We start from the raw sequence: 12,911 nt of genomic DNA, 5'->3' as shown, positions 1-12,911 counted from the left end.
ACCACCTGGGGTACACATACCACAGGCTGAGAACCACTGATCTAAATAAATGTGCAGCACAGAGTTGGGCAACATGCTAACAATATAAGGTAACTACTGACCTATGTTGGCACCATCTGTTGAGCATTCACTCACTATTAACTTGGGAAGAATAATGCAGAGATCTTGGGAATAAATGTAAAATGTCTTTGTGGCCAGTTGCGGTCACCACTGGACAATTTTGTGTATGTGCCAGTAACTGAAAAATATATATAATGTGTAGTAGTAGAATGAATGGATCAGTGAACTGTATTGTACCACATTAGAGGTAAATACTACCTATAAAATAAGATCCAGATACCGTATATACTCGTGTATAAACCAAGTTTTTCAGCACAGTTTTTGTGCTGAAAAAGCCCGCCTCTGCTTATACTCGAGTTAAGTGGCAAGACCCCTGTGGGCGGCCGATGGAGCAGCGCTGCTGCCGATAGGTGAGTGGTGAAGCAGCGCTGTCTCAGGAACCGCCAAAGATGTTTCCAGAGCGTCTTCTCTGTCTTGGAAACATCTTGGGGTGGCCCCTTGACAGCACTGCTTCACCACTCACCTATCGGAAGGAGGGCTGCTCCAGCGGCCGCCCACAGTCAGGAGAGGGCCTCCACTCCAGACCCTGCCCCCCACCGCTACATCACACGCTGTCAGATGTCTTACTGTGTCTCCGCGCAGGCGGCGTCATCACACCGCCTATGCTGAGACGCAGTGTACCACTAGGTGAAGAGGAGGCGGGAGCAGTGCAAGGTTGGTAAGTAAAAGAACTTTTATAATAAGCCGCTACCTACTGGAGTATCCCTAGCAGCCTATTTACCTACCTTCCCAGGCCTGCTCACTGTCGCGCCCGCTTCCCCTTGTACTATAGGCCACAGGGGCGGCTGTAAGCAGGCCCAGGCCGCGATCCCACTGCCACTATTATTATATTCAGGGGTCTTTTCGGACCCCCAAGTATAATAATTAGGGCTAGTTCACACGTAGGCAAAGGGGCGGATTTTGACAGCGGATTTTGCTTCAAAATCCGCCCCTTTACAATGGTGGTCTATGTAGACCACCGGGCTTTTTTTTCCCGCTGAGCCGACAGTGGAGGGGAAAGCCGCGACCGCGATGGTCGCGGCAGGCAGGTTTTGACAAGAGAGAGATGCGGCTCACCGCGTCTCTCTCAGTGTCAAAACCCGCGCGGGCAGTTCACGTGTGAACTGACCCTTAGAGCCCCAGGGGAGGTGAGAGGAAATAATAAACAGTGTTACTCACCTCTCCAGGATCCGATGTTACTCCTAGCAGGCTTTGAGCCTGTATGGTAATATAGAATACAGAAGAAAAAGCAGGAAAAAATATATAACAAAATATAAATTTTATTAATATAAAAATACATATATGACAAAACAGCAAGATAACATACGATTTACATATAGGGGAACAGATAAACCCAAAAAGGTACGGTACTAAGGAGGTAAACTTGTATCAGTGTACATTGTTAGTAGGGTCACTTATGCTATATAGGAAAACCATACATGTGCAGGAGTTAATATCCAGATAGCAATTGTAAAAAGAATAGCTATCACCTAAACTCACATCAATACCCTGCACATAGGAATCAAACATGTAGATAGCTCACAAAGACCCACAACAACTTTACCTATACCGCCATATAGGACCGTACCACAACCCAAACTTTTTGCATTATGGTCAGTGATCAATTGCATCAGATCTTGACTGCAGTGATTGCATATTTCTTCCCATTTTTTTAATAAATTCATTATTGTCAATGCCAAAGGAGGGGAACACCTGTACCCTTAATCCCCTTGGAAGTAATTGTTTAGAAAAATAGTTACTCAATGATGCTTTATTCCACCATATTACATACATATTTACCTGTATGGTAATACCCCAGACATCACCTGGGCTGGGATAATAGTGTATAGGCCCAAAGCCTGTGCTAGTAGTACCATATAGGCCTGAAGCCTTTTCTAGTAGTAATAGCCTGTTACTGCTAGCTCAGGCTTTTGGGCCTGTATGGCAACAGGCTGCTACTGCTAGCACAGGCTTTGGGCCTATATGGTAATATCCTAGACCACGTGATGTCTGGTACAGTATCATACTGGCCCAAAGCCGGCTAGGATTAACATAAGCACAAACAGAATGTCATGCATTTCCCCCCCTCAGCTTATACTTGGAATCAATAAGTTTTCCCAGTTTTTTGTGGTAAAATTAGTGGCCTCGGCTTATATTTGGATCGACTTATACTGGAGTATATACGGTAGGTATTATGTAAGAATATTAAGTACAGTAGCAAGTTCAGTTATGTATAAATACTGATCACATCACAGGTATGCTATGCCTCCATTAAATACAAATAGTGTGTGCTGTGCAAAACCAAGGCATGAAAAACTTGTATAGACATGCAGGTATTGTATCTAAAATAAATTAATTTGCATGCTGTCAATGTGAATAGACTGCATAAGCCGAGCAGCTGTGTTAGGGCAATAGTTTTTTCACATAGTGTTAGATTGTTTGGAATAGCTTTTTTACCCCCTTAATAAATTGAAATCATCATTTCTAAACTTCTTTTTGTATTCTCAGGATATATTTGATTTTCAAATGTGTTTGATAGTCTGAAACATTTAAGTGTGACAAATGTGGAATAATGAAAGAAATCTGTAAGGGGGAATATTATTTTTCACAGCACTGTAAAATGTCATTTTGGTTGTACAATGAATGCGGTGAAAGCAAAATCCATAATAAAATGGCACAAATGCTTGTATAGTTTAGAAAATGTTTGTTTTTTGAATCGTACAGAATGTTAAATGGTACCCCTATGAAGTACATTAACCATGCAAAAAACAAGCCCTCATGCAGCTTTATAAATGGAAATATAAAAGTTAGGGCTTTTTGAAGGCTGTGAAAAACTGAAATCAAAATTGGCTGCAGCAGGAAAGTGTTAAGGTTAACATTAAAGTTTGCTGGTAGCTATTCAGATATTTTGACTTCACTTTTTTTTTTTTTTGTTTCCTTCAGAGAAATAGTCCAAGCCCTGGCTGTCATAGCAGGGACAGCTCAAGTATGGATAATCAATATGGTGCTACTACAAACATCAATTATGCTGCTGTCTCAAAGTCTCTGGCTACCTCAGGTAACGTTTATTGTATTCAGTGGGAGACCAAGAAAGAAGCAGGTCATTGCAGAAGCAATTGTCATGACTGATTCAACCATAGAGTCCGCGGCTCATACTCACAGCTGATTAAGCCCATTCATCTGCTTGCTATAGTATTCAAGTAGTAGTATTCAACATTTGTTGCTGATCACTGCCCCATGTCCACCAGTAAGCTGACAAATAACTCATATTTTGGCCTATTGTATTTCCTTTATACTAATGTACTACAGTATTTTATGGTTTTTTTTAGCATAAATGCTGATTGTAGCAATGAGAGTGCACAAACCTTTACGAACTCTTTGCATGTAGCAATCATTATTAACTGAGACATCTTAGCTTTGATCTCCAGTACATAGTGATAGGAGCGATACTACAATTAAGCAGAACCATCACTATATTTATCTTTTCAGGTTTCTTTTACCCAACCTGGTCATCTTCTTTGAATGGACCAGTTTTGAACAGCCATGGTTCAGAGACAGACTGCATGGATGACTCTTCAAATTCAGGCACTCTCTCAAACTCTGGAGGATCTCGAAGTTCCACTCCTTCCCATCACCAGCAGATCTCTCAGCGTTCACCTTCGCATTATACTATATCGAATAGTCCACGTGCATTTCAAGATGCTAGCAAACTTACTGGTGATGGAGAAATAGATACAAGCGATACAGAAGTTGAAACGAAGAGGCGCATCATCCTTACTATAACCAATGGTGGAGGAAGTTCCTCGGGAAGGTCACCATCAAGTAAACATAGTCCACTCAGTCCACTTACTATTCGCAGGGAGTGTGGCACTGGGCAGGATGGAAGGAAAAGAGGAAGCCGAAGGAAAAGATCCTCAGCAAGCAGCCACTCATTGATGGTTTCACCCAAGAGACGATCACTTCCAACATCACTTGGGCTAAGTGGTTTTACTTCAGGGTCTCCACTGAACATTAGCTCCATGGTATGCAGTGTTCTAGAATATTCTTCTTATGCAAAAATATTATTTCTACTTTACCAGACTAGTGTGTGAATAATATTTCATTTGTAATCACACACACAGCCAGAAGTAGAATTACATTTTTCTTTCATTGTCAGCTGCAAGATGTTGCATAATGTTCAGCTTCAACAGTTTGCAGATGTGTGTGGAGGCCGGGGGGAGATTCATCCCCTCCCATCTACATTCACTGTGCCTTGCTTATCAAATGCTTCTATAGTCTGGACTTCCCAAGCAACACAGAGTGAACTGCAAATTAGCTAGAAGAGAGACACCTAGTGGCAGGAACTTTAGAGAGGTTTTTCAGGGGGAAAGCAGGAACAATTTAAATTAATGTGTTATCTAGAATCACATGCTCACATATGAAATGAGACCAAGTTTAGAGATAAGTGAGTACTGTTCTGATCAGCCGAACAGCACGCTCGCATAGAAATTAATGGACGTAGCCGGCACGCGGGGGGTTAAGCGGCCGGCCGCCGTCAAAGCGGAAGTACCAGGTGCATCCATTAGTTTCTATGGAGCGTGCTGTTTGGATCGCCTGATCCGAACAGTACCCGCTCATCTCTAACCAAGTTGTCTGAAAAGTTAGTGACCATTTAAGGGAAATTTATTCAGGACTGAATAGAGTAATTACCTCAATTCCTGGTTTTAGCATATGTAAACTTTTTAACCCTTTCCCAACATCTGCTGTAATAGTACGGCGGATGTCGGGTATTTAAATATGGCGACTGCTCATGAGCTTAGCCGCTGTCATAGCCATTGGGTCTCTGCTGTACTATTATAGTATGTTATATATTATGTGTGGGCACTGATTGCGGACATTAACCCACCTGTGCCTCGGTCAAAGCTGACCAAGGCGCTGTTATGCAAGATCTAGGGCCGGCGTTCCGTTGGCATGCAGCCTGCCATACAGATGCCTATAATTTGCTATGCATTAGCATTGTAATGCATTTCATTAGTGATCAAATCTCCTGGATAAAGGCAATAAAAGAACTTAAAAATAAAAAAAAAACACCCCCACCCCCATACTGTGAAACATATTAGTTATCCCTTTGTCTGAAAACACCCAGCCTACAAATCCATAAAAATATTTTTTTCTGTACAGTGAATGCCATGTCGGCAAAAAAAAAAAAAAACATCAAAAATACCGAACCGCTATTTTCTTTCACAGTTTTGTCTCTGATAAAAATTTAAAAAGTGATCAAAGCTATAGACATTCTTCAATATGGTATAAATAAAAAGTACACCTGGCCCCACAAAAATAGATGGCCTATGCATTACCATACATGGAAATATAATTAGTGGGTTGCATTAAGTGATTTGTCTATATGAAAAATATGTCATTTATGCGAAATGCACTAAGGACACTTTGGGTCTGCTTGCTGACCCAAAAAAATGGAAACCCTAGCTGCCTAAAAAACAGTTTCCTGTGGATCCCATAGATTATAATGGTGTCCTCCAGGTTTCCACCTGATTTCTGCCCAAAATCGACAGAGAAAGAAGTCCTGCGAGCACATTTTAAGTGGAATGGGGGACAGAGTCCCCAAACAGTCACACAATGCTAGTGTAACTGTAGCCTTATATTTATGTGTGTTAGATTTAACTCTTGCTTTATTTTTTCTAGGTTAATAATATTAACCAACCTTTGGAAATAACTGCTATTTCATCCCCGGAGAACTCACTGAAAAACTCTCCTGCTTCATACCAGGATCATGAATTGCCTCCAGTACTGAAAAAAGAAAAACCCATTTCCTCCACTAATGGGGTTCATTATTCACCCCTTACAACAGAGGATGAAGCCGAATCTGAAGACGAAATCCACAGTACAAGGTGATTTTATTGTAACTTGCTTTGCACTTTACTTAGCTTTATCAGAGAAAACATGCTGGTGGGAATACTTCATCCTTTTACAGCTTTTGATGCAGCCTCTATATCCCAGAAATAGAGTATTAAATGGTATTTTACAGGTTATATTTGGTCCTGATGACTTACATAGGCACACACTCACTATAAATGGGCATACCTGCCAACTATATAAATGCTGTTTGCTTTGGAGTTATTTTTACCAGCTGTGCACATTAGCTAAGGTTAGCCATAATATACAGTTTTCTAATATACTTTTTAAATGAATTCCTCAAGGATTTCTAGATTTCTGCCTGCTGGTATTCATTCTTCTTACTAGCAGTGGATGTAAATCATTGCCAAGAATTGCCTTAGCCCTATACAACGAGCATTAACCCCTATAGCCCCTAGGCAATGAGCATTAACCCCTATAGCCTCTAGGCAATGGGCATTGCCTAGGGGCTATAGGGGTTAATGCTTGTTGCTAGGGGCTATAGGGGTTAATGCTTGTTGTATAGGGGCTATAGAGGTTAATGCTTGTTGTATAGGGGCTAGACCTAGGTCCACAGGGTGTACTGGGCACTTATGCTCATTGCTTAGGGGTTTCTTTACTTACCTGTAATGTCAGTGAAGTTCTCCTTCATCCACTTCAAGACATGGCCTGGATCGCTTCTCCGGGTCTTCTGTGCAGCCCTGTGAAGAGAGGACTGCCTGATCTCACGAGAGCACACAGCAGAAGCAGCTCCGACACTGTCCATTGCTAATTCGACAGTGTCAGACTGACGTAGCTCTTGCCTTTATAGTCAGAAACGCCCTTCTGACACTGAACGGCTTCATTAACATACAGGGCGCCAGAATTAACGGGGCTCAGAGCTCCAAAACAAGGGGGGCTAGGGAGGTAATTCAAAGTGCACCAGAGTCTGTGCAGCAGCGCCTATAACATGCGGCAGAAAGCTGCACAGGCTTGGAGTGGTGAAAGGTCCTCTTTAAAATCACTTGGGCAAGTTTAAGCATCTCAAAATTATTGGCAGATAAAATGACCCATTCCAGATTTGAAAAATGGGACCTGGTACTTGAAGTGTTTTAGACTGTTTCTTTAAAGGGTTAAGAATAGGTCATTGATATTACAATCCTGGGAAAAACCCACTTGAGACTGAAGAGACGCACATAATTTTTGTTGCTTTTTTTGTTAAGATGTTGCTGCAATTTTTTTTAGCCAAAGCCAGGAGTGTGTTAACAAGGCAATGGGAAATATAAAGGAAGGACTTGCGAGGCTTCTTACTGTAGCTCAAACTGCAAAATCGAAATTGAAAAAAAGAGCAAAAATAAAGTACTTTATTAGCTTGGATTTAGTAAAACAGCAGATGTCACACTGTAGATATCAAGCTGCTAGAATAAATTAACGCCCCTCTGCTTCCCTCCAAGCAGGACAGAACGGAAGAACTCTGGATTGTGTTTTGAGAATAAAGATTCTCCACAAAGGAGTGAAGGAGATAGAGGTTAGTTACAAATTTCTGTTATTAACAGTATACCCTCTGTCTGTTCCAAAAGAGTTACTAAGCCATATTTACCTCTCCTCATGTTATTCACCATCCCTGCTTTAGGTCTACCGTATCCCAGCAGAAAGTCGTCTTGTGAAAGTATAGGCAAATGGAAATCTACCTTCTCTCCGATCTCTGATGTTGCTCCCAGCCGCACTCCTGATAGTCCTGCTTCACCCCCACGTTACAACACCCATTATCTTTCTGGGGATGTGTCCCGTCGAGGATCTGGGGGTTCAAGCCCAGGGTCAGGTAGCAGTCTTGGTGACAACACTAGAGTGGAAATGGGCAAGACAACAGATGGAAACTTGTTCCTGAATAAAAAGTGTACATCTGATGCTGGAAAAAGAGAGGAAAAGGGGCCGTCTACAAGAATCGATCGCTCCAGAGGTCCACGCAGTCGGGAAAGGGATGGGGATGGCCGAGTAGGGAACAACCTGTTTATGTCACAGGGAACAGGGATTCTACTGAATGGCAAGGGACCTGGCCCTAACCCTCTTCAAACCCATCACCAATTCTTGAGCAACCTGACCGCAGGCTCCCAGCTGACACTGCAGAGTAGTCTCAGTTCAGTGGCTAGCAATTCAGTGCTGCAGTCTCTCTTCAATTCCGTGCCTGTACATGCTACTGGCCCAGCCAGTCGTCTAGCTAACTCCCATGGCATGGGCAGTTTTACATCTCCTGGAGTGACCGGTGGTACAGTAGGAGGTGAGTTTCTCATTCCTCCCATCTGTGCATTAGAATAAGAGATTTTCATATGTATTTCTAGCTGTGCATGTCTGCAGATATGTAGAATGTCATACAATAACTGTAATTTGCAAAGAGGGTACAAGTACCATAAACAGCATAACTATGCTAAGCTATAAATATTCTAGGAAATATCATAGTATAATGTTATTACTGGAATGTGTGTGACAGTAGGGTTTGTTCACACACAATTTTCCACCTCTTATTCATTTAAATGGAAATTTTCAAATGCAATCCACCTGAAGATCAAGCATGACGCTTATTTTTTTCCGCTAGCTTAAAAAATTAGGAAAGGAAGGAAAAAAAAAATCAGCATCTGATTCCTATTGGAATCTGTGGAGGTTGATTTGAGGTGGATTTTGCAACAAACCTTAAATTGTGTCAGATTCCACTATGTGAGTCCACCTTCAGACAGTTGAGCAGTACACTCTTCAAATTGCTCATACATTTGCTGGGGAAGCAAGGCACAGCATAAGACTTTAGATTGCAATAACTTTTTTTTTTTTTTCTGGAGGCACTAGGAGGGAAAAAACTGCTAAATCTAGATTCCCAGTTGTGAGGCTTTGAGTGTACATCCATAGATTGAGGGGCTGCAGCATGGAAAGTGCTGGGCCTCACAATGTTCCCCAGGATTTTGCATCTAAATAATTTTACTATTTATGACCACTCACTTATTGTCCTTTTTGCGAAAGCTGAGAGTCCATGATATGGTTATGGGCCATGAGACCACTATTAGTTACCTAATTCTGAGAGGACATAGACCATGTCCTCCTAGCATCTTCCTCACCCTATGTACTGTATATACTCGAGTATAAGCCGAGTTTTTCAGCACAGTTTTTGTGCTGTAAAAGACTGCCTCGGCTTATACTCAAGTCATTACGATAATTCAGCAATATTTATAGTTACAGATCCAGCATCTGGACCCGGCATAGAGACACGCCGGGTGACGTGGCCACGTAACCTCAGATCTGCGTATCTGCATTCCGGGCCTGCTAGCAGAAGTACTGTAAGTACTTCTGCAGTTTAAAATGAGCAGCATCGCCACGCTCCTACTATGAGTGTGGCGATGCTGTGGCCCGGCACCCATCCCGGTGTCTGTATGCTGGGTCTGTAACTATAATGGAGCCGCTCTGCTCCAGAACGGTCGCCTTACCAACTGGCTCCTCCACAGCGGTAATGCCGGAGCTCCCTGCAATCAGAGATTGCAGGCATGAGCTCTGACATCTTCGCTGTAAGTGTTACAGCGGAGATGCTCTCCGATGATGTCCCGATCCGAAGGCGCCGCCATGCTGCAGGAGGGAACGGGCGCAGCTGCCGTCTCAAGGGCGATCCTGAAGATCGGAACTGCGGCCGGCCGCCGGCAGAAGCGCTTCTGCCGGGGATTCTCCTCAGCACTCCTGCTGGCGGCCGGCTGCAGTTCCCCTTCAGGTCCGGCCGGCCGAGGTTCTCCTTCAGGTCCGTCCCCCAGCGCTCCTACCGGGGATTCCCCTCAGCACTTCTGTAAAGGCTCCCCAGCCGGCAGTGCCTCTCTTTTGCAGGCTGCTCTATGCAGCTTGCAAAAGAAATGACAATTTTTGCAATGTATTGCAATGCATTGCAGTAGTAATCAGACTCCCTGGGGTTCAAGACCCCTAGGGGTCTAATAAATGCAAAAAAAAAAAAATGTAAAAAAATAAAAATAAGTATTAAAAATTCAAATCACCCCCTTTCCCTAGAACACATATAAAATTAATACTGTTAATACTGTGAAACATACATGTTGGGTATCCCTGTGTCCGAAAACGCCCACTCTTCAAATCTATAAATATATTTTTCCTGTACGGTAAATGCCGTAGCGGGAAAAAAAGTTGTCTAACTGCCCCTTCCCCGAGACTCCCCCCCCCCCCCCCCACCTTGGAATTCAGCCTGACTACAACCAGGCTAAATATAGGGTATCTGCACTGCTCCTATTCCGTCGGGAAAGGGTTAATAGGAGCACTGCAGATATGCTATATTCAGCCAGGCTGAATTGCAAGTGGGGGGAAAAAAACCCAGTCTTCAAGCTCAGGGAAGGGGTAGGCAGACAACCAAAACACCCCCTCCCCTTTCCCAGCATCTACTGCACCCAAAAACTCCAGCCATTTTAATTATTGAAATTTTCCAGTAGCTGCTGCATCTCCCCCCCCCCCCCCTCGGCTTATACTTGAATCAATGATTTTTCTCAGTTTATTATGGTAAAATTAGGAGCCTTGGCTTATATTCGGGTCGGCTTATACTCGAGTATGTACAGTGTCATGTGTCATTACAGTCCAGTTTGTAGATGTGTTCTTAGCTGCGCGGGCCATTAACTGACTGGTTTTTGTAAATCTAGAGATCAAAGGAAACCAATTTTGTTTAGAATACCTCACATCACATCAGGACAATGCAGTGAAATCCCTACGAAAGGATTTACTTCATGGAGATCTTGACTTTAGCTATATAGTGAGCATGGTTGTCTGATCACATGTAATAAAGTCACTGCAGTTAGATTTCATATTAATCTCTTCTTTCTCTTCCACAGGTATTTAAATGTCTACCTCAGTCGAATTCACCTATGCAAAAAAGACCTGCTATATTTTTCTTTCTTTCTTTTTTTTTTTTTTAAACCTCAGCTAAAAGGTGCTCATCATTTTTTGAGGGGAGCAATGTCTTCCCTCATTCTTTCCTTTGTAGCCACCACTGGTTAAAACATATAAAATCACTTCATTCTTCACTGAGCTCATTGTCAGGATACACACCTTTGTTCCACTGTGAATGAAAACTCAACAGCAAAATCCGGGAAAAAGACAGTTGTACTTTATTTATATTAAATATATAATTTTTTTAAAATTTCTTTTGTAAGTTTATTTTTGTGGGTTATCTTTTGAGGACGTAGCTCATGAAATGAGCAGAAAAGTAAAACGGCACATGGATTTTGGATGAACATGAGGGATGCGTGTCTTTCCTCAATGCAGATTTAACTGGTGCTACATATATAAGATTGTGCCTCGGTTGTCTGGTGCTGGTGATTTGCGGTGCTCTTTGAACAGTACACACTGGGACCCTGGATCCATTGTGTCAATATGAAATGTGTGCTTAATTTATTAATAACGTCGATATCTGTATAACCAAAGTACATTCTGTTCTTTTCCTAGTATGATGAGATATTTTTCTGTCTGCTCAGAGAACTGAACCCTCTTCCATATTTTTTTGTGGGTCCACCCTCACTCAACCCCCTTCTCCCCAGAAAATTATATGGCAGCTAATTGTGTGATTGTAAAAAAATAGGAACTATTTATCACAGGTTATTAAGGCACAGTAGTGATGCTGTATTTTAGAATATTCACTTGACCCTAATATTTAAACCTGAAGCTAAAAATTCATTTTCAAGATACTTGATTTTTTTTCTCTCCAAAATATAACTTAAGCTATAATGCATACATATGCATATATTGTAAATGTGTGTATATTACATTTGTGTATAAGTACATATTTATATGTATATAGTCTTGCACATATATCTAAATATCTTTATGGACCGGAATCTTGTACCCTTCATAATAGAACATGCATTTGAGGCCAAACATAGTCTCTCTGGATCTTAAGGAATTAAAAGGTTGCACTAGCTAGGACTTTGATGCAGTGTTTACTCCCTCGTCTTTACTTATCCAAATGATTGGATTAGTTAAAAGTTATAGTTTGTCTTGTTTCACATAATATGGGACGGATAACTTATTATCTATAGTTCATATGTCCCAGGAGAGCTAGCATGAATCACTCTGAAAGTGGACAGGGTGCTGGCCTACACATTGAAGGTTACTGTACCTGTAAATGCAGATGACAAGGTAAGGACTGCATCTTCCTATTAGCAAGACCTTATGGTGCTATGTCATTCAGTGCAAAAAGGAATTTATACTCTAACTTTGCTGCCTTGTTCCAGTTCTGTTTTTCTAGTTTTACTTATTGTAATAAAAGAAAATCACAACATTTGGCCTCCAGAGCAAGTTTTATGAGGTGGGTGAGGGGTAGATTTTTAAGCTATTTCCTTGTTAACAAATGGTGAAATAGGTTACGACTTCATATACCGATTGGTATTCAGAGCCTTGCATTCCAAACTTGGATCTAATGGAATATATAGGTTTTACTTGCCTTAATAACCTGCTTATGGCAACATTTGACAACTGTTCCTTGTCTGAGAGTGTGTTTTAAATATAAATATATACATATTATATATAAATATATAAATAAATATAAAATAAGGTGCTTGGCAGTTTGTATAATAGATTTCAATTTGGTCTATTTTTTGTCTTGCATTAGGAGGATGTTAGATTCAACCAGATCTTTGTAAGAAACTCTTAAGATTCCTTCTTGGTTAGTAATTATTTTGATACTTGCCCGTATGCCTTGTAAAATGTTTTCCCATCTTTTTTCAAAACTGTTTACCTTCCTTTTTGTAGATTGTTGCTTTTGACATTTTGAAAAGTGATATAAAAAAAAAAAAAAAAAAAAAAATGGAAAAAAAAAAAAATCTTCAACCACAAATGTATTTTTATCTGTTTTGTGTCTTTAGAGAAAGCTGTACATGAACTTCACTCAATATGACTGATTTTTAATTTATGAAAGTGTATAT

General features: G+C 41.3%; 1 protein-coding gene across 1 annotated transcript in view; it reads left to right on the top strand.

Annotated features, from left to right (window-relative positions):
• The window catches only part of DOT1L (DOT1 like histone lysine methyltransferase), a 97,563-nt gene extending 85,297 nt beyond the window's left edge, over positions 1-12,266 (top strand). The window contains exons 23-28 of the mRNA XM_075281985.1: positions 3,043-3,157; positions 3,589-4,121; positions 5,779-5,984; positions 7,425-7,495; positions 7,601-8,245; positions 10,824-12,266. Of these exons, the coding sequence (XP_075138086.1) occupies positions 3,043-3,157; positions 3,589-4,121; positions 5,779-5,984; positions 7,425-7,495; positions 7,601-8,245; positions 10,824-10,831 (1,578 nt within the window). The 3' untranslated portion in view covers positions 10,832-12,266. The remainder of the gene's footprint in view (positions 1-3,042; positions 3,158-3,588; positions 4,122-5,778; positions 5,985-7,424; positions 7,496-7,600; positions 8,246-10,823) is intronic.
• The last annotated feature ends 645 nt before the right edge of the window (positions 12,267-12,911 follow it).

The sequence above is a fragment of the Leptodactylus fuscus genome, chromosome 1 (genome assembly GCF_031893055.1).
Source record: "Leptodactylus fuscus isolate aLepFus1 chromosome 1, aLepFus1.hap2, whole genome shotgun sequence".
NCBI classification, from domain to species: domain Eukaryota; kingdom Metazoa; phylum Chordata; class Amphibia; order Anura; family Leptodactylidae; genus Leptodactylus; species Leptodactylus fuscus.
The sequence above is the reverse complement of the archived record's forward strand: the minus strand, read 5'-3'. Positions and strand labels throughout refer to the sequence as shown.